The 27,876-nt window shown below is 40.2% G+C and overlaps 1 protein-coding gene across 1 annotated transcript in view; it reads right to left on the bottom strand.

Moving 5' to 3' along the window:
* Window positions 1–903: 903 nt before the first annotated feature.
* The window catches only part of AUTS2 (activator of transcription and developmental regulator AUTS2), a 794,656-nt gene continuing 767,683 nt past the window's right edge, over window positions 904–27,876 (bottom strand). The window contains exons 8-19 of the mRNA XM_075169017.1: window positions 26,948–27,201; window positions 25,747–25,988; window positions 25,255–25,299; window positions 21,109–21,204; window positions 19,707–19,778; window positions 17,956–17,985; window positions 16,278–16,349; window positions 12,212–12,353; window positions 11,602–11,679; window positions 10,109–10,192; window positions 8,978–9,200; window positions 904–4,016 (exon numbers count right to left, since the gene is read on the bottom strand). Of these exons, the coding sequence (XP_075025118.1) occupies window positions 2,777–4,016; window positions 8,978–9,200; window positions 10,109–10,192; window positions 11,602–11,679; window positions 12,212–12,353; window positions 16,278–16,349; window positions 17,956–17,985; window positions 19,707–19,778; window positions 21,109–21,204; window positions 25,255–25,299; window positions 25,747–25,988; window positions 26,948–27,201 (2,578 nt within the window). The 3' untranslated portion in view covers window positions 904–2,776. The remainder of the gene's footprint in view (window positions 4,017–8,977; window positions 9,201–10,108; window positions 10,193–11,601; window positions 11,680–12,211; window positions 12,354–16,277; window positions 16,350–17,955; window positions 17,986–19,706; window positions 19,779–21,108; window positions 21,205–25,254; window positions 25,300–25,746; window positions 25,989–26,947; window positions 27,202–27,876) is intronic.

The raw sequence follows: 27,876 nt of genomic DNA, 5'->3' as shown, positions 1-27,876 counted from the left end.
GTCCATTCTGCATAGTTTACACAAAATTGGATTTTAAAAAGACATAGGCTATTCTTTTCTCTTAGTTACATGGTTGAAATTTAGGGAAATTTCACTTTCATCAGATTTAAATGGGAATAAGAGTAAAATACAGACAGAAGTGCTACAGTGTTGAAGAGAGAAACAAAACCAAACTTGAATATATGGCTGCATACATTTAATTGCTTACCAAAACAATTGGCAGTTACTGAGGGAGAAGAAAGATTTCCTAAGTCTTGCTCAAGAAAGCAAATTTCAGTGTCACAAGTTACCTCTGCCAAAGTAACTTGGATATGCTTTGAAGTGTTTGCAAGAAGCTTGTAACAAAAAAAAAACCAACCCCAACACCCTCCTCCCGCCCCGAAATAAGAACCCTCCTGGAAATTATGTATCACGAGGAGCTAATTTTTTTCAAAAAAGGACACCATGAAAGCTGTACTGTGAAGAAATAAACAATTTGCAAGAAATTGGACCTATTTATGTACAAATTGTTCACAGTAACCGATTGCCATATTCTTAGCTGATGAAAACTGGTAAAATGCCATTAGCTTGTGTGGAACCGCACAAGTTCACAAAAGGGCCTGCATACAGCCACATACTTAAGTATGGGACTATCCTGAAAGACCAATTGGTCAGTTAGCTAAAAGCTAATGTAAGTAGGGTGTTACTATATTGTAAAGAATCTGACAAGCCAAGGATCTGGTCTCTTTTTTGTTCCTTTTATCCTGATTAGTGTAATAATTTTAATTAGATGGCTTATAAAAGCTTGCCATTTCCTTTACATTTTTACTAGCTATTTTTTCTGAACAAAAACCCACTCTTGGGAAAAAGTATTTCTTCCCCATAGCAATGATGGGGTACTCCACACAAAGAAGCACCTAGCAGTTTAGTTCACATTTTTTAATAACATGGCACAATTTACATTACACAAGTCTTCGCTGATGAGGAAACATGCTGAAGATTGAGAGCCGCTTCACTTTTCTTTTCACATAGGATCTAGAAAGGACTTTATTACATACAGGATAAACAGCAAAAAGGTTCGTATATAACAATCTCTTTACAATACTGAAAGCTACCACTACGGTTCCAGTGTACATATTCTTCAGGGTTGGGTTTTTTTTTTATTTTTCCTTTTGTTCTTAAAAAAAAAAACCACTGCACAACATCTGGAGTTCACAAAATCTGAAGCTCACAACTAAACCTTCAGTTGACTACTAAAATAGATCTCTGATCATTAGAAACAACTGTCTGTAGTTAACTTTTTTCTTTTTTTTTTTTGCCAAAACAGGATAACAACTTCAGATAGCACTTTAATACACTAGAAGACCAATGGAACTAATTTTATTTCATACATATATTTTACAGTCCAGTAGACAAGATATTGAATTCTCTCTGATAAAGTCATATTCTCTCCAAATATTTAGACAAGAAACATAACGCATTATAAAAAAGTGTGTTATGAAAAGACAGATTTCAGAAGATTGATGCATATTTCTAAAAAGGACCACATTCTTCATGTTATTTCATGTCTTCTATGATTAGGGAACAACAAGGCTGACCTGTTAACTATTCACAGACTTTATTACCAACTGAAATACAATAAATTGCATTATGAAATCTGCATCAGAGTTCATTGATTACTGATCCGCAGTGAAAACATATCCATCATTTAGAAAAGTATTAGCTTGCTTGTAGGATTTGTTTAAATATAGCTAAAAATCACTAACAAAAAAAAAAAAGTGTGTGTACAGAGAAAAATGACACACTGGCAATATAAACAGACATGAATGGCAGATGTTCTTCCAAAAATAAATTTGACATGTTAAGTGACAAAAGTTCTGGAAAATATCCAGCATTTGATTATTACTCTGTTTAACCCAGATTTATGTGACTGAAAACCAATCTGTCATGACTACAGTATCAGTGATTACAGATTGCTAACCCTGACGCGTTCTAAGGAATACATGAGCTACAGTAACATCAGCATCTTGATGCAGGGGTTCAGACAGAAAACTACACTTCTAATGGGCTTTTCTTCATCAAAACAAGCAAGAGAAATAGGCTTCTATTATAGATGAGCTTGTTCAGGGAAAATATGACTTTAATTATGTTGTGTGTTGAAAAGGCTCCTTTGAGTTATAAAGGCTTTTGTGAAAAGCCTTAAAATTCATTGCATAGTTGAAGGGGTTTAGCTGTCTATAACAATATATGTAACACAGCATAAGCAGACTGTGTTGATCAATATTAAGTTTGCAAATAGCACAGTTTAAGAAGTATTAATGTATTATGTTACTTAATTTTATCTATTTACATTTGTACAAAGTAAAGCTTTCATCTTACCCTTTTTGCATATATGAACCATTAACCCATGAAGCAATCTTTTTACATAAATATCTACAATTGTCTTCACTTCTGGTCTGAAAGAGCTTTGTATGGTTGACATTGGTGGTGGTTTGTTTCTAGTCAAATCATTCAGATTAATGTCTTGTTCTTCAGTTCAAATTTTGAAATTTTTAAACTAGAAATAAAATAGAGTAGGAGACACAAGGAACATGTGGACTTGGCTAAAAGATCTGGAAAATTTCAACATATAATATACAAAAAAACCATTTCAAAATCTTTGCACTCAGGTCTATACATATTGTACAGTGGGCCACATCCCCAGTCTGTATCAATGACTAGTAAGAAGGTCTTTATATTATGTTCATTTACAATGTTCTGTCCCTCTTTCTCTGATTTTTCTTTAGTCTCACTCTGCTTATCGAGCCTCAATGTCCTTGAGGGTGTGAGAAGGAGGCCTCTCTCTCATCTCTGTTGACAGAGGAGTAGTCCTTCTGGGAGACCCAGGCCGAGGTCCCAGAGTAGAAATAAGAGGTGGAGGGGCACTGAGAGCTGCTGTGGGGGGAGTTTTATTGAGGATGCCATTTTGGTGTCCCGTTGGGGGGCTGACTCTGGGGTAGTGCATGCTAGGAAGTCCTGGCGTGATTAGGCTTGGGTGAGGCAGGTGCCCATCCAAGGCGGCAGGGTGAACTGAGTGCAGGCGTGCATGTTCATAGTCCTCTCTGAGCATGTGCAACCGCTCCCGATCATCCAAGTGGTTGCCCCTCTCATGCTCACGTCGAGGGTCAACAGAGAGAGGGTGGTGGTGATGGTGGTGGTGATTGTAGTCGTGAGGTTCCCGATCCCTGAATGACCTGTCTGCTTCATATAACCTTGGTGCAGAAAGACGATGAAGGGGGTCATTTCTTAGCAAAAAGTCTCTGCCCAGGGGGTCTCTCCGATGAATATCTAGCTCTCTGTAAGGATCTCTTAAGGGATCTCTCATTGGATCCCAGTGGAAAGAAGGATAGGGGAAACGTTCTCCACCAGGAATTGGGCTAATTCCCATAAAAGGGGTCATCATGCGAGTCCTATCCAGGCCACTGATGCTGTTCATGTGATGTATACCAGTTACACCTACAGTCATGGGCATAGACACTAAAGGACTTGGATGGACGTTAGATGTAGATATAGGTGGTGGCTGATCAGATGACCTATGAGTCTGAGGTCCCTCAGGTTGAACATCATGGTCTTCCTTTCGTTCCTCCTTCACTTTGACTTCATTGCTTTTCTTCGGATTATCATACGTCGGCTCATTCTTCCTCTCAGCCTCACGGTTTGAAGTACTGTTAGGCCTGGTGCTGTCCACAACAGGGGGCCTAGCATAGGGTGAAGGAACCCTGGGCATTTGCTTAGACTCTTCCACCACTCGGCTTTCATGGCTCAGGCCTTCTTTCTCCGAAATATAGTTGTCCTTCACCTTGTGCTCTTCAACATTAATTTCCTTCCGAGATTCGGAGTGATCCCTCTCTCTTTCTTTGGGTTTCTCTTTTTCTCGAACCTCGGGATTCAGATGGCTCCTGATCTGCTCATTTGAGCTGCGATTATGTCCGAGGGAGTTTACTGGATGGATAGGTGCTGGCGAAGGATGGCTGGAGTGTCTTTTCTCAATGCTCTCCCTAGGAGAAAGAAAAGTGTAAACATGAAGGTATGAGAAACTCTGCAAATAAACCAAAGCATCTAGGGTGTCTAACTTCATACCTGTTGCTTTGCAGAAAGCTAGTAACATGCACCATTAAACACACTGTTCCTTTTGCACACCCAAAACACCAGAAGAACATCCCATCTCTAAACTAGGCCTATTCTATGATCTCGACACAGAAGAAGATCCCTGAAGCTGCTTTGTGAATGATCTGATTGAGATTTCAAACACTGAAGTCCACAGAAGGCTCCCAAAGGAATTTAGCTCTAGTACACGTATTTCTAAAACAACAGCCTTAACTGTTTGCAAAGAGAGAGAAAAATAAAAACACACTAATTTCATCCAAAAGAAGTGAGGCAGTTAAACCCAAATTACATGGTTAATAGTATTTTACCTGCTTCTTCTATTAAGAATACATTTGGGAAAATAGATGACATTTTGTTCAACTGACTTTTAGAAAAATTTCTAGACCTATGTACGTTACTAATCTCTTATCTCTATTCTCTTCAATCTTCTAGCTTTTCAATTTACTTCTCACAATTCAATGTACTTCTTAAAATTGAAAACAAAAACCTCTCAAGACACCAGTACTGATGGAGACAATCCACCTCTCTAACAGGTAGGCACTTCTCTAAGTGTGCAATGAACCTCAGTGGAGGTGTTTTACTAGAGGTGGCCATCATGCATAGATTATGCGTTGACTTCCTCAGCAGAGATCAGTCTACTCTATATGTCCATCATTCAGGCTAGCTCTGAAAACATCATCTCTCTGGAGTCAGTCGCTCTTCAGATCACCAACGCTTTCCCATTTCTAGGGTAGAGCAAGCAGAGCAGGGACAGGGCCAATGCATCTCCCTGCCAATGCCAGGAAGTCTCAACATATTGTGAATTCATTCCATCTTTCAAACCTATTTATGTTGCACAAAAGATGAGAAAATAATTGTCTGGCAGTGGATAAAAACCTAAATATGTGAATGGATCCTGTACAACTATTTTCTGGAAGCAGTGTTGACTAGGAGTTAATATGGGCAATACTAAGTGGAAAAGCTTTCGTATTTAAAATGAATCAAATTCATAAGGTAAATCTAATTCCTCAGTTCCAATGATTTTAACCTCTCACTAATGTCAATTGATCTCTGAGTTGGGAGTCTTTCCATGACGACAGCTCCAGATATTCAGTGTTGGACATGTGCTATTTGCTGATCATGGAAATTCTGTTCCATGTGGGGTGATGGACAATGTGATGTTAAAGGCAAAAGTGAGGGATAAGCAGCGAGGCCCTCTGAAGTCCCAACTAGCTCCCACTTACATGTTTCTCTTTGGGTGCTGCAGTCTCTGCTTAGCAAAGCATAACCTGAACACGCTCGGATGAGGACAGCAGGCTGAAATGCACTCTGGACAAGATGAGCAATACTGGCTGGCTGAAGGGCAACTCGGAGAGTGACTTTGAAGTAGACACTTGCTCCTTCACCTATACAATTTCTGCTACCCGCTTTTTTGCTGAGCTGAACTGCGTAAGATTTCTACCTGTAGGTATTTTTGGACGGTGAAACTGCAGCAACTGCAGAAAAAATATCTTTCAAAAGGAAACTCATTATTATAACCTCTCCAGATGCATCTTTTGCTGTGTCTGGACCGAATTGTTGAAACTGTCATTTTATGGGCCATGTCTGAGAGACCTCAGAGAGTCCAGAATGTGACTGTTAGAAAACATTCACAAGTTAGAGCATCTGATACCAGAACTGCCTAGCCTGCACTGACTACCAATTAACTCCTTGGTATCAGGTTCTGCTTTGATGGACTGTGCCCTAAACAGTCTGGAAATTGTGTCCTGGCTCTAATTTCCCTCCTCTTGCTTTCCACCAAAAGTTGAGGCATTTGATTTAACAGCTTCCAGATTTGGACACAGTGAGACCAAGTCGAGGCACTCCAATGAAGGCTCCTCAACGTGAAGACTTGATTCTTTTACTTTCCTGGGAAAGCACTGGCTTGTGGACTTGCAATACCTAGCCTTTCATTTATTTTGCTCATGGGACTAGTTCAGAGGGCACCTTTAATTGTTTTATTTCACTAGGAGAGCTCATTGAGTCCTTTTGCTGATATTTAATCAATTTTATACATAATTGATGTATTTTAAATTATACATAAAATTTAGAGAAAATAACAGGCATTTTCTGTAACTAAAGAAAAATATATGGGCAACCAAAATAACACATTCCTTTGCCAATTTCATTCTATTCATTTACAGTGATGGGATTATCTCAAGAGGCTATTCATTATATAGCTCACTTAAGTGAACTACATGTAGTTCAGTGGTCAGAGAGGGAGTAATTTTTTATCCTCGGATCTGTCAAGGGCTCCTTAGGTTAAGATGGGAACAGCTCTGAGCCTCTGTCTCCACAAAGAAGAAACTTAAGATCATGTTGTCAAATGAGCTTATTACTAAGTAAGGTATGTTTTGAGGCTGTATGCTACACTGAAAGATACCGAGTATCTTATGCCGAGTACATACACATAGGATTACATACACATAAATGTCGTTATTAGAATAGAATTGCTCAGTGACACCTCTTAAACAGAGTATCACTGACAAGGAACAAATCCTATTTTTCACAATAGCTATTGTTACTGATTTTTTCCTGACACTGGGCTGGAGTAACAGAGTCCTTAAAACAAAAAAACCTCCACAACTGCAAACGATGTTCCAGGAGAAAGTGGGCACCAATCAGGACATTGCAGTGCAACTCCCCAGCCAGTTCTGCACCTAGGAAAGATTCACAGATTGTAGTTTTGTATTATCTAAGCTATCTTGAGGGATTTACCTTATCTCAGTCTAGCTGGGAGGGGGGCTGCGGTGCACTGGCCACACAGCTTACCTAAGAAGAGCGACCAGTTATTCATTGCACCCCACTCTAACACCGATCTTAGATGGGGAAGAGCCAAGCTAAGAGGTACCTCTGAGGTACCTTTCCACTGATTACAGAAGAAATCTAGATGCATGCTTTCGGCTGGACGGCCCATTTGGGGGGCTGATAAAGTTAGACCCTTGATGACAGGATGATTTTGAGATGAAATCATACCTCTGGGCATGATTCCCAGTTCTTCCTGTTTGGGCAAGTTAGCTTAAAATAGGTAACAGAGACTGGGACCTCAACTAGAAAGCAGGGCTACATCCTCACTCCGCTGGGTGCCACTGAAGATAAAAGAATAGGTATGAGAGGCTCACAAACTACTCCAGACGTTATCTACACAGGGAGCACGTCTCCAGGAAGGGATTCTCAGCATCTTCTCATACAGGCAACAGTGTGAGCATGCTGCAAAGTAGAACTCTTCAAAACCACACAGATGGATGCACAGCAACACTAGATCAGCGAAAACATTATTGTACTAAACTGGTAGCCATAATTGTGCAGAAGTATGAAGTATGAATGACGCTTACTTTTGAGCTCTCAAATTACTGAAAATAAGTATGTTCTGAGCTATGATATGGAGTTCAGGCAATGCCAAAGCAGCTTGCAAGGAATGTATTTCTGAAAGGGATTTTTTTCAGCAGGAACACTTCATAAGAAAACAACAAAACAGCACTGAAATAATCACATAATTCTAAAGACTACCCATTATCATTAGTAACAAAAATGCTTTGCCATTCAAGCCAGTAAAGTTACTCACATGCTTGAGCATTTTGCAGGACAGAATCCCCAATTTGTAACAGCAATTTATTTTGAAGCATTAACATCAGACATGAAAATAATGAAGCTATGCTACCAAACAGAAAATATTCCAAATGGAAAATGTAGGTGAAAAGATCTGTAGTTTGACTCGCTCTTCACATTTTACAATAACATAAAAAGCTCTTAAATGTATTTTTAGAATATCTAATGTGTTAGCATAACTTCTTTTAGAAAAGGCTACTAATGCGTATATTTGGGTTAGTGACAGAGAAGTCAGAAAAGCACATCTCCTAAATATTCTTTTATGTTAAAAAATTAGAAACAAATAGCCATTATGTAGTAAAGTAATGTGCAAACTTAACAGGAAAGCCATTAAGCCACAACTGAAAAAACTGGTATCATCCTCTCTACATTTTTCAAGGAAGGCATGACACTTGCTGAATGGCAAATTCTTTTAATTTGGTACTTAAATGTTAAGAGGAATTGTTACTGAGTTAACTGTATAATGGGAACAGTCCTGACAAAAAAAATATGACCAGGTTTTACTTACATTAACCCTTCCCAGCCTGGACATGTTAGCGTGCAAGTCCATGTAAAACACTGAATAAAAATTGTGCTTGAAGGTGTGTAACAGCAGTGCCTGTGTGTGTGGCTTTTTTGAGGGGAATTAAGGTTGATTTAATGAACTGCATGCACTGAAACTTACTGTGGTATTGGAACATGACATATCCGGTGCATTTCATAGGGTTATAATTTTATAATTTTATCAGTGGTCCCTCTGGTCAGTCCATTTTTGAGGAGGGAGGTAGCGTTACTTGTTTTGCAGACAAGGTCAGATTTACAAAGTTATTTAAGTATTCAAAGGTGCAGATACGTGTCTGATGGACTTTATAATCTTTTTTCATCCTGTCAGGCACCTATCTAGATGTTAAGTCTTCAAAGGACCTACGAAAATGTGACCCACAAGGTATGTGGGTGTGTGGGTCTGATTCTATTCTCACTTGACACTGCCTGAACTCTGCTCCAGCAAAGCTCATTCTGATGAAGAGCGGTGCAAGTGAGAAGAGAAACAGACGCAGTAGGAAACACCTGCGTTAGAAACCTGCATCTTCCGTGTGCCTCGCGTCGCAGGCAGCAATGGTGTCAGCTCTCCAGGTGTCCCTCTACTGAAGCTCTGGTTTAACAATGTGCCAGGCTGGGAAGGGTTAAAAGCGGAACAGAGCCCCAAGCTTTGAACTAGACAATTCTTGGAAGTGTTCTTTCGTACCTTTCTTTGTCATCTTTACTAACAGATGAGTCTCGTTTATCTACATCTCTATCTCTGTCATGAGCTGCAGCAGATGAACTGCGCTCCAGCTCTCCTGGCTTCAGCCAGGGCGGAGGGGTCGGGAACGAAGGAGGAGTTCGGTGCAGTCGGTTCCAGGGCTCGTGAGGGTTGCTAAAGCTCTGCATACTGGGGCCATCCTTGTGGCCGAACATTGAGTTGGGTGCTGAAATGGTGAAGTGGAAAACAAAAAGGTTTAAGAAAAAGGTATGCTCTAGTGAAGGTACTTACCAAAAAAACTTTTACAGCACTCAGAGTTAAAATGAATACATATTATTGGGAGCTGGAAAAGGAAAGGAAATTAACAGAGATTCATTAGAGGGTCTCATTCCTAAAAATGGGCAGGCATCTGACAGCTGTTTTAATTGGAAAGGGAAATGCTGTGGATAAAATTGACAAGGGATGAATTAGCAAGATAAAAGTGACAATGATCCTTATTCCAAATATTTTGGAGACATCAGGAAATGACCATTATATGGACTATAAATAATGGAACTTGTTGCATTCGATCCTGAACCAAAGTAAAATAATATGTGACTGAAATCATGCCAGATTTGAAGTATGGAGAAAGAGAGTGATTTTTAAAAGGATGATCTTTTGTGACTGGCCAAATCTAGAGAAATGTTCATGATCCTGGACAAATAGATGCAGGTTAGTGATCTTTTCCAGGCACATGTCCTGGATTACTGGTGAGAAAGAAAAAAAAAAAATTCCCATCCACAGCTAGGGATGCTGCACACATTAACTATTTTTGAACATGCAACAAAACCATGAGAGATTTCACAAACTCCGTAGACTCATAGGTTCTATATTCTTTTTTTTTTTTTAAACTGAACAATGTAATGGTGACATTTAGCACTATGTTGAACCCGAACTATTAAGTAACTAATAGAAAATAATTTACTGATCACTAAAAAATGATGTTATTTAGACAAAAAAGGTCACTTTTCAAATTCCCATCTCTTAGTGGTATGGGGGCTAAGCAACTGGTAAAAAAGACAGCAAATAGTCACCATCACTCAATATCCTGAGTTACACAGCGAACAAGAGTTCATAAACAAAGAGGCTACTCACTGACTGTCGGGTTCCCGAGTCCCCCGAAGGCATTACTACCCACTGCAGTGAGACCGCTGAAGGAAGCCGGTCGATTGAAAGGCTCTGCAAACCAACGGAAACAGCTGAAGCTCACTGGCATGTTGGCAATTATGATAAAGCATTAGCGTGTTATCCAACTGCATTACGTCTGTATGAAAGCTCAGTCTGTGCCCATCGGTAGTTGTACATCATCCTCCCACAACACAGCAGTGATTGTGAGTGGGTGGGGCATAAAGAAACATTTTTTTTTCCAATGACAGTATGCATGGGATCATTTTACTACAAAAACTTCCTTTCTGAAGTAAAACAAGATATTAAAATATACATGGTATTGAGGCCTGTACTTCTGCATAAGTAGCTACTTCATTTAAAACCTGCGAACGTCTCCATTTTTATTTCCTTTTATTCCCGCCCAATTAAATTCTGTGGTCTTTCTCAGGAAATGTACCTGGCTAGCAAGACTATTATTAACTCTGGCAACTGTGCTCCTGGCAACCTTCAGGCCATGTCTCCTAAACCATAGCCAGGATATAAATAAAATGTCCTATTATGCTGATATGTCATGCTGACCTGAACATTTTGTAATTCTCTTGGTATTTATTGCTAATACTATACGAAAAACTAGTATGGACTGAAAAATACTGGAATAATTTCTTTTCATAGTTAATGCATACAGACTGTAGGTCAGTCATATGAAGAATATTCTCCTCTCACTTTACTTTGGAGAAGTCTAATGATTTTGATGAAATTAATTCTGATAAATACCAGCACAGAGAACAGGGAGACCAAACCTAGCATTTTCTATAGGCAGCTAAGTGCAGAATGATGAACCTACATCATGAGTCTGCTGTACCAATTTGGTGACGCCCCCAAATCCTTGCCTATGTAAAATAAAACACCAATTTAGAGTCTTGATCTCAGATGCTCCCGTAGGCAGCAGACCACCTTCTTACAATATCAGTAAGTTAGAAGGGAAATAACAACATTTGGTAACTTGGGTGGTTCCATTTTTAAATGCGTATTCACTAATTTTCACTAACAGACAAATTTGAGGTCAGATCACAAGATTTTAAGGATATATTTCCCACTCATTTAAATGGAAAAGCAGACACCTAAGTAGGAGTTAGGAAAAGAAACACCTCTATGAACCGAAGGCTTAATCTTAAGGCATTTTTTTTGACTGGTTATAAACTGTAGTCATACAGTGAAACCTAACCAGCCCTGTCACTCCTCTAACATCCACACTGTTTTCAGAAGTATTTCAAAAAATGCTGTCAGTGATACTGTTATGTGTATTTAGAACTGCTACTTGGGTAATGACTAAAATTAAATGGCTAAAATGCGCAATCTGTAAAGGTTCAGTAGGCAGGATACTCAGAGTCTCCACATGGGCAACCTTTAATGCTCTCAATGGTCAATGTGTGTTACTTCTGAGTTGTATTCACCATCGGTTAGTTGCGGCGAGAACTCACCTAAGTGAGCAGCTGGGTTGAGAAAGTTGCTGTGGTGAGGTGGTGGGCCGAAAGGGGTGCCGGCTGGATGACCCCCACCTGCCAAAACAAAGCAAAAGGCGTGAATTCCTAGCAAAAGCTCAGAAAGGGACTAACTCTGCTCTGGGCTTGGCTATCATTTCTTAAATGGTGGCTCACGTGAGCAGAGATTGCTGTACACCATGCAGGGGCTCTCAGGTCAGGATCCTATGCAAATAACAGCTGCTTCTCTAAACAGAAATTCCCAGTTAGAGTATATGGGGTGGGGGGGGAATGTTTCAGTACGGAAAAAAACAGAGCATGTAAAATACAGCATATTTCCAACCTGTCATCTCCATGATGCATCGGACATCACTGTGTGAAAAAATGTTCCTCCATTTACTACCTGTATGGCATTTCAGCAGGTTGGGCTTTTTTAAAAGCTTATAGAATAATTTTAAAGTATTTATCAAATAGACTAATAACTCCTGGTGTGTCTTGCATGCAGAGAGTTCATAAGCCAAAGCACATGGGAAATTCCCTTTTAATATGGCAAGGATTAGCACTTTAATGAGCACGCCACAAGAAGGAGATTTCACTTCTCAGTACTCACTGGCTGTGGAGAAGAGAGTTGAGGGCCGGGCCAGGTCATGGGGGTGGTGGATGGCTCCAAAAAGGCTGGGGCCTGGTGGCCTGCTCAGAAATTCAGGTTTCAGGCCAAAGTCCAGCTTATGCGGATCAGACTGCATCTGTTTCTGAAATGTAAAAACAGGATTTGGAAGAGACTGTCCTAAAAGATAGCCATAAAAGGCATCTTCAGAATTATGTGGGTATAGCAATTTATTCACACTAACTGATGTTTTAACAAGTGTATTAGTTTTTGGGACCCCAAGCATAGGTGCACAGCTATTTTCCTGGAGGGAGGATCTAAGGCAGAGAGAGAAAATCTCAGGCTCCCAATGCACATTTCCCGCAAATTTTAACAGGGTTTTCACATACGCTCACATCCATCCCTCTGGACCAAAGCATTTCAGCACAGACCTGACTTAAAGAACAAACATAAAAATCTTTGAAGAGGCCTCAGACACTTGCTTAGCTGTAAGAATAGGTCTGTCTTAAAATAATAAAAGCAAAGCCGAAGAGAAATGTGAGTTTGGACCTGATCCCAGGTGGGCAGGCATGTTAAAAGCCGGGTGAAAGCATCAACTGCAACAGGCACAGCTGCCAGCTGACCCTCTTCCCGCTGCAGGAATCCCTTGCCAGACAGCTAGGGCAGAGACAAGTCAATGGACACCTGAACCATTGATTTTAAAGGTGAAGCCGCAATCAAGAAACACTCGACGCAGTATATCTTTCAGCGCCTCTCAGACTGCAACTGAGCAAGCCAGGGGCTAAAATGAATCAAATTACGGATGAAGCGTATTTGAGCCTAAAGAACTGAAGTCCCATTTTGACTGCTTGCACTCCAGATTCAAAGCACTGTATGTCGCTGTCTTTATTTATATGGTGTCAGAACCAGCAGACTTTCTTTTTTAAGGTAAATTTGCTGAGGTAGCTGTATTGTAAATGATAAGTGAATGAAGGATGGGCTATGGGCTCTTCTTTGTGCCATGCACTAGTTTCAGTGGTCCCTACTTCAATAGTTTTATAGAATGAAGAGGAAAACCAAATTCCCAATTACTTGTGCTGCCAGAACTCCCTAAACACAGATTGTTCATTAATTGTGCACGTCAGCTCAAAGGATTTACAAACATGCAACACTGAACCAGTATATGTGAACAGTAATTCTGGAGCATGTTATGCTTTATTAATCAGTATTTAATACTGTGCCAGCTCAGAGTACTGACTATTACAATGATATAAATATGCATATTAAAAAGTTATGACCAAGTTAATGTGCATGCCTAGTAGCTGGTTTTCAAGTGCTAGTAACATGTCTATGTTGCTATGAGAACAAAAAAAAAAAGGCAGACAAAAAAAAAAGGCTTTATCAATGCTTTGAGATAATGGCCCGCAAGAATATTGAAATAGAAAAGATGGCCAAGTTAAGGTCATGTCTTTTAAGGAAGTAACGCTGTAGTGCTTTAATAATTAAAAAAACTTCAGAAAATACAAATGCCTCAGTTGAAGCCTGCGTGCCAGATTTTTATATTGTGAACTCTTTTTATTCTTCTTTTTAACAATCAAGTCATAAACCTCTGACAGGCATTACTTAGAATAGCAAAAGCTGGCTGAAACTTTAATTGCAGCCATACGAACGGTGCTGTTCTAATAATGAAAAAATCTCCTGAAAAAAATCTGAAGAGGAACAGGAATATCATTGATGTGTTAAAAGATTTTTGAATGTGTTCGTTTACCTTAAAAGGGTACCAAAGAAAACTGATCACATTTATTTTATCCCCAGTCGCTGTTCAGGAGAGCACCCCTCTTGCTGATAATCCTATGAATGTATTTGAAGTCCAGCAAATGTGTGACACCTTAACTCAGAGCCCACGAAAATCGACATGAATGTCTGCACTAATTTCACGGCATGTTAGACTGGGCCATAAGGCCTTTCCTAAAAGAGAGGGGGACAATCACAAAGCATAAATTCTCTCTTGAATCCAGACCAGAAACGCACTGGTCAATCTAAGGAGGAGTGTAAAATTGATTTGTGCCCAGAGCTGGTATGCAACCCTGGCTTCATCTGAGGAATTCCCTGGGTGGGCAGACAGGTCACACAGGTCTGAACTGTGTCTTGGTGCAGAGGTATAGGCAGGCAAACAGCATCCACAGCTGCATGTGATTTTTCCTGGGGTCAGGAAGGTTGTGTTTTGAAGTTTCCTATCTTGCCTGCTTCTTCAGTGTCTGCTGTTGCCCTCTGCAAGCAATTACTAGTGGGCCAGACAGTTAGCAATTCTTCCATACTTTGCAAGCAGTCTGGTGGCACTGCATGCAAACCTGAAATCTCTGAGTAAATATATTTTATTCCCTGCTCTACGGTCAGGCAGTGTCTTCAGCTTGTGCAGGAGAAAAGGCACCTTCACCGCCTTGGGCTAGAAGGAGAAATCATTCTGTATGAGCCTTCAGTCAGAGATTGCACACTTCATGATCGCATGCAGAGGGGGGACTTCATTCCCGTGTGGGAGTCTGACAGCCCATGGGGACATAAACCAACTCGCCTTAATGACTGTAGACCATACCTAATTTTTTGACTGAACTGAGATAGTAAAATACATTTCTCAATTATTCTTCAAATTATCATCACGCACAGCCTCTAAAAGTCAAGTTACATCCTTTCCTGTACTTCTGGACTTTATTCCTGTTTTTTAACACGCAAGGTAGAAAAGTATTAGGTAAAAGAAATGGCTGCATGAAAATGGCATTTACTATGAGTTATAAATACACCAGTATGACCTCTATCTGAATATCAAATCAAGGAAGATTCAGAGGACATAGATAGCATGGGAATAATAATTTCATTTCGAGAAAATACCTTTTCAATAAAATAAAAAAAAGGACATATAACTCGCTAGGTCCATAATCTTGTCTTTTTTGATAATGGGAAGATGAATGAAGATCACTAGCAGGGGAAACATAAGGAAGCAGAGAAGAGAGATATGTCTACTGCAGCAAATTAACCTGTCAACCTTGTTTAAAAGGGTTATTTTTAAACTCTATTAGCTGCAGGTTTTAGTAGCTGTTCAACATCTTCATATTCTTATAGCACTACCTTATGCAATTCAATTGCATACACAGACTGCAAAGTGCTATGGACTCCTTATTAATTTTACTTTCTAACACAAGCTATTGACTCCTGAAGTACAAGTATGAACAGTAAAGAACACCAACCTTTCCTGACTTACTGAAAAACTGTGAAAACACAGAATTTTTCAGTGACAAGTACAGTGAAAATATTATAAAGGGAAAGAAACCTTCTTCACAGAGTCCATGTGCAATGAAAATACAGTTAAAGTAAGAATGGAAACACTCTGACTATTAAATGAATAAATTATTTGTTCTTCTCCGATATCTGTTTCAGGAGAGCCTAAACTGGCCATGGCCCTTACCCTTGAAGTCTCAAAGCATGGATAATGAAGAAAAGATTTCCACCCCTTTACTCTCAGTGCAATGAGACAGCGTCTGGGTAACACCACATCTGCGAGGCTGCGTCTGCCTGACCAGCCCAGACACCTGCAGGTAAGACGGGCTGTGAAAAAAGACTGATGGGAGCTCTGCAGCCATATTGGATAAAGCATCGTAGGGACAGGAGAGATCTTCCCGTGCCCTCTGCTGTCCGTGAACATTAATATGAGGAATGGGATACACGTGCCTATAGCTTCTCCAGACTTAAAAAAAATGAATCTTGGTATGTTTGTGTCCTCAGCCATAAATAAAAGCAATGTTGTAGCTCACAGGCACACCCATTTAGCTCTTCCTAGCTACAAACTGGTTGTTATCGCCTAAGATCTGGTGTCCTTGCTCCGCGGCATCACAGACATTCCTTTGAGACTCTATCTTTAGGTTTTTAATTCCAATATGCCATCACTATGGCAGGTTATACTATAATGCTACATATGGTTACTTTAACAAAGCATTAGCCATGGCATAGAACTGCTAACAGCAAGAAGCAAACTCTTCCTCTCGCAGGTTTGCGTTGTGCAATTCATCTGAAATGCAGGTGTGCCCAAAAGACTGACCTTGACTTTCTGTTGGTGATGGTATATCTGCCAGGCGATGTGAACGTGCATAGCACACCACTTTCCAGGTTTCTGGAAAAAACAAAGGGATACGACATGGATCAGTAACTTCCAAAAACCTGTGATGCTTTATTCTAGTTATAGCAACTCTTGTCAACTCTTAGCCCGTTCTGTTTCGGTCTAAGGGATTCCCCAAGCCAAGATGCCTGAAAGCAAAGGGTCTCCCTTCAGTGCCTTCCCCTTCCGTCCTCTTGGGAAACTAGATATGCAAACAATTTGCCCCTTGCTAAGAAGCTTATCTGGATATCCAGGAATGCTTCTGGTCACTCTCCTCTCCAAATAAATCCATGCTTGGGTTTTACGCACTCTTGCTATCTTCTGATGTCACTGGCTGAGAATGCAGCTTGTGCTGCTGAAATCAATGAAACTGTCTCCCAGTTAGCAGCTGCTCTGCATAGCTGGGTTGCTGCACAACTGTACATTGAGTTCATTTCCAAAAGTGCAGCTATTCTAAGACTAGCTTTTCCACCAAAAGATGAAAATGAAAGCACTTTAAAAGATCACTCTGGTTTTCAAAATGCATCTGACTCCCTCATGTAATTGCTGGTCTGTACCTCCAAAACTTTGGCTCATCAATATACTGAAAAAATCGGAGGTCAGTCAATTCACTCTGGGAAAGCTCTTTGCATTTCCTGTCACCGTGCTTTTAAGTCATGGGGAGGAGAGAGGGAGGAAAGAACCAGAGAGTACTATTTGGGTTTTCCTGTTGATTTTGTACTCCATTTCCAGGACACCTGGAAATCTTGTCTGGAAAAGACTCGTTCAGGATATACTTTCTCCAGTTTTGTTACTTAGGGGTCTATAGTTAACTACACAACTAACGATTCCTGCAGATTTAAAAATAATCACAGGAATTCAAGAAGCTTCTCAAGCTACTGGTAACTTACATGTTTCACAAACTATGGCATAGGGCCTGCCTTCTACTTCGAGGTGTATATCAACCAACAATTAAAAAACACAAAAAAACCCCAACCCTCTCACACATACTCCCCTAAACTCAAGCCTTTTGCTTATTCACAGCAACTGGCTGTGCTAGTGATTTAACGAGTTCACTTGGTCAGTAGAATCAAAATATAGATCTTCTTGAACACACTGAAAAATTAACAAAAAAACCTTTTGGATCACTGAAAGACTGGATCTTTTGATCCTTATTTATAAAATATTTTGTGTTTGAAGTGGATTTTCTGTCTATATTTGACAGAATATACTTGGGTAAAAGGTACCATACTGCATAACACTGAAAACACACAGTAAATAATAAAAAGCAAAAGCATTCGGTCTGCAGTGAAATGACAAGGGATCACTGCCAGGATAGGTCTGTAGGATTTGGCTCCGGAAACCTTGTAAGCCAGTGTGATAGAAGCATTATCAATATTTAACCTCTAGTATTCCTGCTAGGGGGTTGCATGAGAAGAACAGAAAACTTCCAACTTGGAAACCGTGTATTTTCCTCGAGTGACCACAAGATGCATACAAAGAAGGACTGACCATGCTGCTCAGCAAACTCGGTGTAAAATACCAAGATGTAACATGGCACTGCTTTATAATTAGTCTGCTGCTTGAACCCGGTGGGGACTGAGACAAGCTTGACAAACTGTATCACAAGAAGATTTCTTACCCTCAACATGGGCCTGAACGGATCTGTCAACTGTGAAGAAGAAATGACAGCTTGGTTACATGCCTGTCACTCAAACAATTGCTCTAATTAACAAATTTGTATTGCTTCATTAAGAGATGAAATTAAAATGTGTAATTTTACTTTCAAATGAAGCCCTTTTGGATAATAATTAGTCCTTAGCCTCCGTATTCGAGCCGGTCTCCCTCCCCCCATGGCTGTTCTACCTAAGTGTTGACAAGCAACTAAACAAGCCTCACACAGAGCGCTCTGTCCTCTGGCATCATCATTAATTTGTTGATTTAATGCTATAAAAATGGCTGGTTAACTACTCTGAAGAAAAACACAGATCTATCCTTTGGGCAAACTTCTGTTCTCATCTTTCAAAGCTGCTCGGCTTCGCAAGGAGACTGGATAGCGGAGAGGGCCACTTTTTCACAGGCTTGATCCCACAAATGGGGTCGGAACGGGCTGCAATGGTGTTTCAGACATGCCCCTGCAAACCAGTGACTGTGTCCGTTCAACGGCTATGGCATTAGGTCCTTGACTTGTACATTCAAATAGCCATTACCGACTACCTGCTTGCCTGATGTTCTCTGTCACAAAGTGGCTTTGCCTTAAATGTTTCTCACATTGCAACAGATGTTGGTAAATGCGGCTGTATAAAAAACCAATTTTCTCATTATTACTTTTTGTTGGCCTATTTTTTTGAGGTAGATTATTTTCTTATTCTCCTTTTTTGCTCACATTTCATTAATTAATGCTGGAAAAAAAATCAATTTATTGGGTATTTCTCATTTGTTTTGGATTTTCTTTTTTGAAATGCAATACTACAGGAGATTTATAGGTCTAAGAGTGATGCAGTGATGGCACAATACATCATCCTGAAATAATCGAAACTACACTACAAATTGAAAGGGAGAATAAAGCTAAAAGACTTAATGATGGGAGGCTCCAGTTATCTTTTCAATTAGATGGAATAAACAGAAGCGAAAACACGTGGTTCCTTTTGGAATAAAGCTCAATTACAGCACCAATTCAGAGCAAACCAAAGTACTGGAACTTGGGATAACCCAAAGAAAATAACTCTGCTGTACTTCAAAGTTGAACCATACCATACATGGATTTTCAAGGAGAGCTCCCCATTGCTTTTGTCAGAGAGTTCTGCTAAAAATATGACTGCATGATGTTCCTCATTGCAAACAATGTATATTAATCCAAACATGCAAATAACCCATGGGCATTTGGAAAGAACAGAAAAAGGCTAAAAGACAAACTGCTGAGACAATAAATGCTATTCACATACGCTAGAACTCAAAAATCCGGAGGCGCCAAGTGATCAATAAAGTGCATCCGTATTTCACTGGTGCAATCAATGATGCAGTAACCAAGGGAATAACTGCCATTACCCACATTAAAAACAATTACAGAGCATAAACATAAATCTTGAAGAGGTTTGTACATTTCTACGGTGAATTGGACTTTTATGCCTTTACCCCTGGGCTTGTAGGGATGCCTGCCACTAGAAAGGAAAGAGCTCTTCCATTGCATATAGTATCTGTTTGCTTTTGCTAATAATGAAAAGAAGTAAGGATCAGGATTTAAATTGTTCTCATACAACTTCTCTAGTTTAGTTCAGACTAAGCTTCAGTGTTAGGATGTTGATTTGGACACACTGAAGATGGTAGCTCTAGCATTAAAGGTTTTCAGGAGAAATAGCTTTACTTGAGAAAAAGACAACATTTTCTACAGACCCGTGGATCTTTCTGTAGAAGGGTATGTGGGACAGTTCCAGGTCTGGCTGCAACATCAATAGGATTGGAAGTCTAGAAATACCACAAGGAGAGACAGCGTTAACGACTAACAAAATGCATAAACGCAACAGAAAGTGAAAAATAATACTTCTTTATCATTAACATTGCCTAAGCAACGAAGATAAACTTTTTAAAGAGGAAAGGATAACCACTATAATCACTTAGTAATATATGTATTATCATCTCAATTTTCAAACTTCCATTGTCCACCAACTTCCCATTACTTAAATCCAAAACACATGAGGGAACAGTGACTGTTTACAATGGAAAATCTTTCCACAATCAAAAACCTGAGAAGCAACATACTTATGATACGGCATCTAAAGTAGTATTCGGAGGACCAAGCTTACGCTCTGCTGCTTATCAATAATGCACTGCAACTGGCTAAAACTGCTAACCTGACTGTCAATGCACAAAGCATCAGTAACCTCTTTAGTCACTGTATAAGGATCTGAACTCCACCCACAATGAACTGTTACCATACGGTTATCTGGAAAAGGCAACACCCAGTTGAAAAAAATTACAGCTTTTCCCATGATTTGAATGTAAATATTCAGCTAATATAACAAAATGCATCTTTGTGGGAAAAAAAAAAAACAACAGCTACATTTAGACAGAGCATCTTCCTACGTTAAAATGAAGAAAAATAGAAATCAGCTACAGTATAACTAACAATTAAGTAACAGGGTTGTTAACAGTCTGATTACCATACATACGAAGAATTCCACTAATGAACTGCAATTTACATATTCAGTCATTACAGTTTAAGAAAGAAGGTGTCTTCTCTGCAAATTTCGGTCCTGATTTCAGTCTTTAGTTGCAGAGACTACAGACTAGAGAATATGATTTCCTCCCACTTACAAATCAAGAGTAACTTCATGAAAACAAAAGGAAAAAACCCCCAAACTCATCACATTTATCTATCCTAGCTATCACAAATGAGAGAACTGAATCAGTGTATTGCATTGTGGTGGAGCTGGGAGATAATTATGGAAATGAGTAAACAATAATGATCACGGGTTCTTAAAATCTTGATTATTACATGACCTTACATAAATGCGTACTCTCCGAGAACTAATTATATTGCTTCTAAAGTTAACTAGGCCATTATTTATATATATATATATTTTTTTAAATGTATGTAGATATATCTGAAGCTAATGAGAAATAACTTCTCTTTGTAGTAAATTCGGAAAAAGCCAATTGTCCTCCATGGAATTAGGCTGTAACTCAGATCTCAATTGCTCCAGAATCTGAACCATGTTCTAAACCTAAACCTAACCTGGCTCACAACACCTGTGTATTTGAGTAGTAACAGATACACAAATAATTCCTTTCCTACCTTGGGTTGAAATGCTCCTTGTAGCGAGCCAAATGGGCCAGTTGGAGGAATCATGGGAGGAATACCTGATACAGCTGGAGGATAGGAGTGAAACAGCTGTAACAAAAAGATAGAAGAACATAAATACAAGCGCACGTCAAAATGAAGACAGGAAGCTGAACGAGATAGCGAAAGCATTCCTGCATCATATTAGGGAAATGGTACATGGAGAAAACTGAGAAGCATTGAAGAAGTGATCTCGTTGCAACAATGTTAGTTAAAGCAGTCAATGAAATGTTCACAAATGTCATGACGTTTAGAGCTTAAAAGCAGTTCCAAAATCATAAAGCCAGCAACCTGTCCCCTGGATTAGGCCATAGCGTAAGAGATTTTTTTTTTTTAACTTATCGGATAGAGATTTTAAATGGTTTCAGCTTGCAAGCCATTTCAAGAGGAAAGGCAGAATACTGAGCCAAATAAGACTCAGAAATCTACTGTTTAAGTGGGAAAAACCCTTACGAGTTCTAGGATATTGTATCATTAAAACTCCATTAGTACGTTAGGATTTTAACAGTATCTGTAGGAAATGAGGAAAATACGCACAATTCTTACTTCATTAGTCTGTCTGAGAGGATATCCTGCCACGTCTAGTATTAGCAGAGAGACAATCTGATTTGTTAAAAATTATTATTTGAACAAAATGTTGAGGAAGAACCCCCCCCAAAATTTAGGGTACTGCTTTTATAAAGACAGACCACTAAGCATAAAAAAGTACGCATCTCCACTGACCTCACTGATCCCAACGTATCTGTTCTAAAAGAATTAAAAAAAAAAAAAAAAAAAAAAAAGCTGTTCTGTTCTAATGCAGACAAACACATGGGAAACAAGCAAGTAAACCATAACATCCAAATCTTATCTTGTCTCTGTGGTCCGGCTGTGAATCTTTTACTCATGCTGTAACACAGATAACTGCCCAATTCCACGGAAAACGCTGAGATTACACACAAAACTCTTTCTGGTAGGAGCCGGGGGTTCAAAGAATCACACTACAAATATGTTCTCACCGTGAAATCTCAGGATCTAAGAGGGGATGGCTGCTAACTCTGCTGGTATTGCCACCCAAAAACCTAAAGGGGTTATCTGGCTGATACAAATTCACCTCTGAACACAGCTGATCAAAAATCAATCTAATCTACTGTATGCTACTTTTAAGATGAAAATAAATGAGTTAATGGCCAGTTGAACAGAAGCAGGACTGGGCAAAGTAAAAGACTGGACATGTGGAGTGGGCAAACACTGAGAAAATCACATCCCAGAGTAAATCAGTATCGCAAAGTTTTAATGAATTTGTTCATGCCAGGCATATGTATGTGCTTTTCTTAATCGTTTTTCCTTCCACCAGCTTATCTTGCAAGGTCATTTATTCATATTATGTTTACTGAAAGCTGAGAAAGTATTTCAGTATTTTAGAGGTATCAAATATTTTCTTGGTTTAAAAGCATGGTATCAAGTCTCCTTTCATAACACATTTCTATTGTTGTTTTTAATTCTATTTAATTTGGACCTGCTCCATTCAATGATGCAGAAAGCATTTTTAGATTAGTTGATACTGAACTGTAGGCATTTGAGAAATCATTAAGAGACACATGTCCTCATTTACAATAACTTTTAATGAGTAAAATGCGTTTTAAATCCTCCAGTGTCTTCTGCATTTAATTCTGTGTGTAATGGACTAATTCCAAATGATGAAAAGAGACGCAATACTTAATATTCTATTGGCTATGACTAATAATAAGGAATGCTTTCCTTAGAGTTTTATAACAACTGGTAAGATAATTAAATGTGACCTTTCCTCAAGGTCAGTTATTAATAAATATTGTATCTCCAGGATCTCTTTGTATCAGTTAAATTCCTCCAGCTTTCAAAATACATCTTTCATAGTCAGTGTTTCCTTTTTCTCCCTCTCTTTTGAGCAACATTTTCCCCTTCTAGCTTTCTTCAAGGAACAATGTAGTACCCACAGCTTTCCTGGGGCCAGGTGCAATGCAACATTAAACTAGACCCAGCGTTAACCGTAGGTAAAAGTAATGCCTCACTGTGCTACAGCAAGGCCCTCCCAAAAAAGAAATGATTGTAACATCAAAGATGCCAAGAAAGAAAACTGTTTTAAATCTTTACATGAACTTTTTTGTGAGCTGTGTTCCCTATTCTAAAGTAGATTGATTTTAACTCTCAAGCAGACCTTGTTCCCCTGCAAAGTTCACTTACAAGCTTTAAAAACGTTGCCAGCTTTTTTTAAGATATCTGAATTCTTGGTGTGGAAATTCTTATAGTGGAAACCCTTGTCACTAGGAAAAGGTCTATGGAAGTGCCACCGTTTCACAGTATTTCCACAACAGGAAAAGCCCTATCGGGTATGCACTTATGCCAGAAAAAGTATGCTTTTTGATACCACAGCTGCTCAGGAAACTGATGCAAGCAGTTCCTCTGTTACCTATATAATCTACAGTCATAGTAGAAGAGATTACTGGAATACCCTGGCTAGTATGGCCTTGCTGTAGTTTAAGACAGACTGTTAATCCAATGTGATTTGTAGCCATCATGTTGATCTTCTGGTATTAGCTTGCTAAATATCCAACAGACACAACAGTGATGATTTTGCAACCGCTTCACAAGGACAAACCTTTCCTGAAGGAAAGGCAGGGGAGGCACAATGGCCCAGACCTCTGCGGGTGGAGCTCTGCCACGTTCAATAGCACGGCTCGCTGGCTAACAGAGAACGACGTGAAGCCCTGCCTTACTCTAAACGGGGTAATACCATGACCTTTACAATTCAGGTACTGCCAGATTTATAGGAGATTGTGTCACTGAATTTGAAAAGCATACAGTTGGAGACTTTTGCAATGTTTCCTATATTACATGTTGACTTCTGTGCTGTGTTTGTCTAAAATTCATTTACCTATTTCCCAGTTCTGTGTTCTTGCTTGAATCAACATGCCACATTGATGATAATACATCTTTTGAATCCATGTAAAGCTCAGCAAGTAAGAGTGCAATTTTGCAAACAATGATGCAAATGAGCAGCATTAGGCTCTTGAGTAAAAGTGATTATCATAGGTTTAAATGTTTGCCTAAGACTCCTAGAGCTCTGATCCTGCAAACACACTCATACAGTTAAAGTTACCCAAATGAGGAGTCAGAAATTAATCGGACTATTCACATGTACTACAGGCATGAGTTGTTAGCAGGAACTGTGTTTAATCAGTACGGCAAAAGCATCACACTATCGTATTAACCAGTTTTTTTTGCCCAGTTCCACTTCTAAGCAAAACCAACACATACAGCCAAATGCTTTGCAAATTTCTGAGTGCTGATGCAGTACTCCTTCTCTCATCAAAATATCACTACTGGATTTAGAAATTCTTGTCGTATTCAACCAGATACCTGCCTTGGCCAATATGATGAAGGAAATGCAACCCGTATTTCAGCAGCAAATGAATCAGTAGATTCAAACTCTTAAGAGCAGAAGCTTTACAATTAACTGGAATACTAAAAATTAGTTCATCTCAATAACATTTTTGGTAGCTCTTAGATAAACACATCAAGTGCATAGCTGGATTCATGTTGCTGTCATCAAACAGAGCTTTCAAAACATAACAAGCCCAGAGGATCAGATGTGCCTTTGAAATCTGAAGAATAAGACAAGTTTTCAGATTTTATAAACCAAAATATGATATATTAGGAAAACTATTAGATTAGCTATCCCTGAAGGATCTGTATGATAGTTTGTCATTTCATTTCAAGTTTCTTTAGAAAAATATCAGTCTAAGGGTTTGTGGCACAACTGAAACACAGTGATGAAATTACTGCTCTCTCCTGCTTCATGTAACAGTCAGCTCTTCTGTCTCATCTTTTTCACATCAAACCTGTCTTCAAATGGTGTATAAGCAAGAGATCTTTTGATTGGAAAAGCTGATACTGCATCTTTATCAGAAACAAGCACCGTGAATGCAAGCCTTCAAAAGCCAAAGCAACCAAGAACGATAATGGTAAATCCTGGAGGGATGATTAGGGAGAGATTCGACATTGTGCCATTGACTGAGTGGTGATCCCAACCCACCACAGAAAAGCAGTTAAGTCAGTTTTAAACAGAGTAATAAAACTCACACTGTGACGGTAGAAGGGGTCAACTTTTGTAGGGTATTTGTCAAACTGCAAAGGGATCAAAGCACAAACTAGTTACTTTATATTTCCTTGCTTTACTTCTGTTGGTAAAATAGAAGACCACTTCTCTATTATTTGGCAACCAACAGAGAGGAAAAAATATGCAGAAAATTAGTTTCCAGTGAAACTGTTCGGGATTTTTCTTTCTTCAGAGTAAAACAAGGTCTTTACGAGACAGGAGAAAGGAGGAGGCACCAGAGTGCACCACTCCAAGCCCTGGGAAGTCCCAAGCACGAGCGCTCCTTCAGCCAGCAGCCTCGTCCCTCAGCCCCTGCGCTGCCACCTGAACCTGCTGCACACGTGACAATCGCGAGGAGGGCACAGTCCTTCCTCTCCTACCCAACCACACCTGGGCAGCGGTACTCCTGCCCCGCAACCTGGCAAATTCTGAAATTTTTTTAATAAAGAATAGAGTTGTGCTCTACTTATCCTCACATTTCTGCCTGGGGTACGCACCATGGGCGGTGCTGGCGTTGGCATGATGGCAGTGGGTGGGATGGCGTGAGGGAAAGGCGTGAAGGTGTGCTGGTGTGTGTGTTGGTGTGTGTGCTGGTGCTGGTGCTGGTGCTGGTGGAACTCGGTCCTCAGGTACGGCGGCGGGCCCAGGGAGGCCCCGCGATCTGCGCTCTGCGAGGCCAAAAATCGCGTGTTTAGCTCCTGACGGAGAAGATCTTGTTCTGAAATACAAACAGCAAAACAAACCCCTGTGAGCTCAGGGACTTTTCCAGATCTTGTGCCACTTACTCTTTGCTGGTTGTGGTAGCAACGCTGTATTTAAAGATTCCTGGTGGTAAATCACAACACTGTACAGGGCAAGAAAGCTCCCTCAGATCTTCCCCAAAGGCCTGAGAGACAGAAGAAAGGCTCCATTTCCCCCCTCTCACCAAGCTTGTCTTCACTACAGCATTCCTCTGGGCATTAACCTGAGGGTTCTCCATAAATTTGTATGGACGTGGACATAGTCCTAAACAGGTGAGGAGGAACGGGTAACCTGGAGTGAGTAAACATCGAGTGGCTGCTGCTAGCAAGAGCACCCTGCTGCATGGACGCAAAACGGTGTTACTCAAACACTGATAATCCTCCATTTTCTTCCCCCGGTTCCCTCTCAGTGACCTGGGAGGAACAGACATGTTGCATCTCCCCACAGTCGAAGTATAAAAGAGCACAATTTTCTACACTGATAAAAATCTCTACACCCCACCCCCTGCCCACACAACCTTGCACGTACACGAGCTCAGGACCGCTGTGCGCGCAGCCACCGCAGACCTTCCCTCTAGCCAGGGAAGCAACGCTGAGCACACACCACAGCTGCAGCAAAGACGTTCGCTACGGGGTCACAGATTCTCTGTGGGCACATTATGAACTCCCGTGTGGTTTTACCATGGGGAGAAAAAAACAGACATGGAAAAAGCACAGCCTTCCAAAAATGTTCATTCCCAGGGCCGCAGAAAAGTCGTTTTGTTTAGGTGTTTTCTGGCTTTGGTATCACTCCAAATCATTCAGCGATGAGCACAGCCTTTACCCAACCAACAACCGTCATCAAATGGACCAAAAAGAGTTCTTCTGACTAAAACTGGGGAACTGGCTACCTACGCTGCACTAGACGCGCTCGGGCCCCGACCCGACTGTCTCTTACCTGAGTACGTACTACCAGCTGGGTGTCCTGGAACCTGCAGCGTCCCTGACGTCAATGGAGGTGGAGGAGGCAAAGCCGTAGGAGGGGCAAACATATTGGGGTGATGGGGGTGTGCGGGGGGCTGGAGGGTGGGCGTGAAGGTATGCAGCGGGCTGTGGCTGGGTAAAGAGAGGGGGAATGGTGAGGCTGAGGGGTGGTGAGATATGTGTGGAGGAGGGGCCTGAGTCTTGGCAGGAGTGCTGCTTCTGCTGCTGCTGTTAATGAAAAGAAAAGCAATTAGGCGTTGCATGGAAGAGAGAAAAGCTCCAAACGTACACATACACAACCCCACCAAGCTATGCACGGCTCACGTTAAACACATTACTAATGTAAGTTGTAGATTACAATTGCAAGTTACTATTTTACTTTTCTAGCTCTACCACCGTGATACTCCTTTCTCCAACCATCTGCTGTACCTTTTCTGGTACCTTTTACTTCCTGTGGTCCCTCCCACCAAAACCTGAGACATAGTCTCCCTCTCTGTAAGAGGTTGATGTTCTGCCCTCCAACAACGCAGGAATGACACACAAAGGAGTAATCAGCCCTGTGCATTCATTACTTAATTACCAGGTCCTTTCTACATCACTGCTTCTGATTCATGTTTTCAGGCAAATGAAGCTCAAAATCAGTGATCACCGCATTAATAAAAGTTTAATTTTTTTTGCTATGACTTAGTAAGATGAAAGACTGCAGAAAATATGAAACGAAGTTGAGAAGGCAACAAAAGATATATGCTTATTGTACAGTTAATGCCTCTCTTTATGTATACAGAGATAAGACGAGTCAGCAAAATAAATATTTGCAATTACACTGGTTGCAATTTTTCAGGTTTCATTTCCTGCTAATGAGTATTTAAAACATATTCACGTAGTGCTTCATTCTACTTGTCA

This window comes from Calonectris borealis, chromosome 19, assembly GCF_964195595.1.
Source record: "Calonectris borealis chromosome 19, bCalBor7.hap1.2, whole genome shotgun sequence".
NCBI classification, from domain to species: Eukaryota; Metazoa; Chordata; class Aves; order Procellariiformes; family Procellariidae; genus Calonectris; species Calonectris borealis.
The sequence above is the reverse complement of the archived record's forward strand: the minus strand, read 5'-3'. Positions and strand labels throughout refer to the sequence as shown.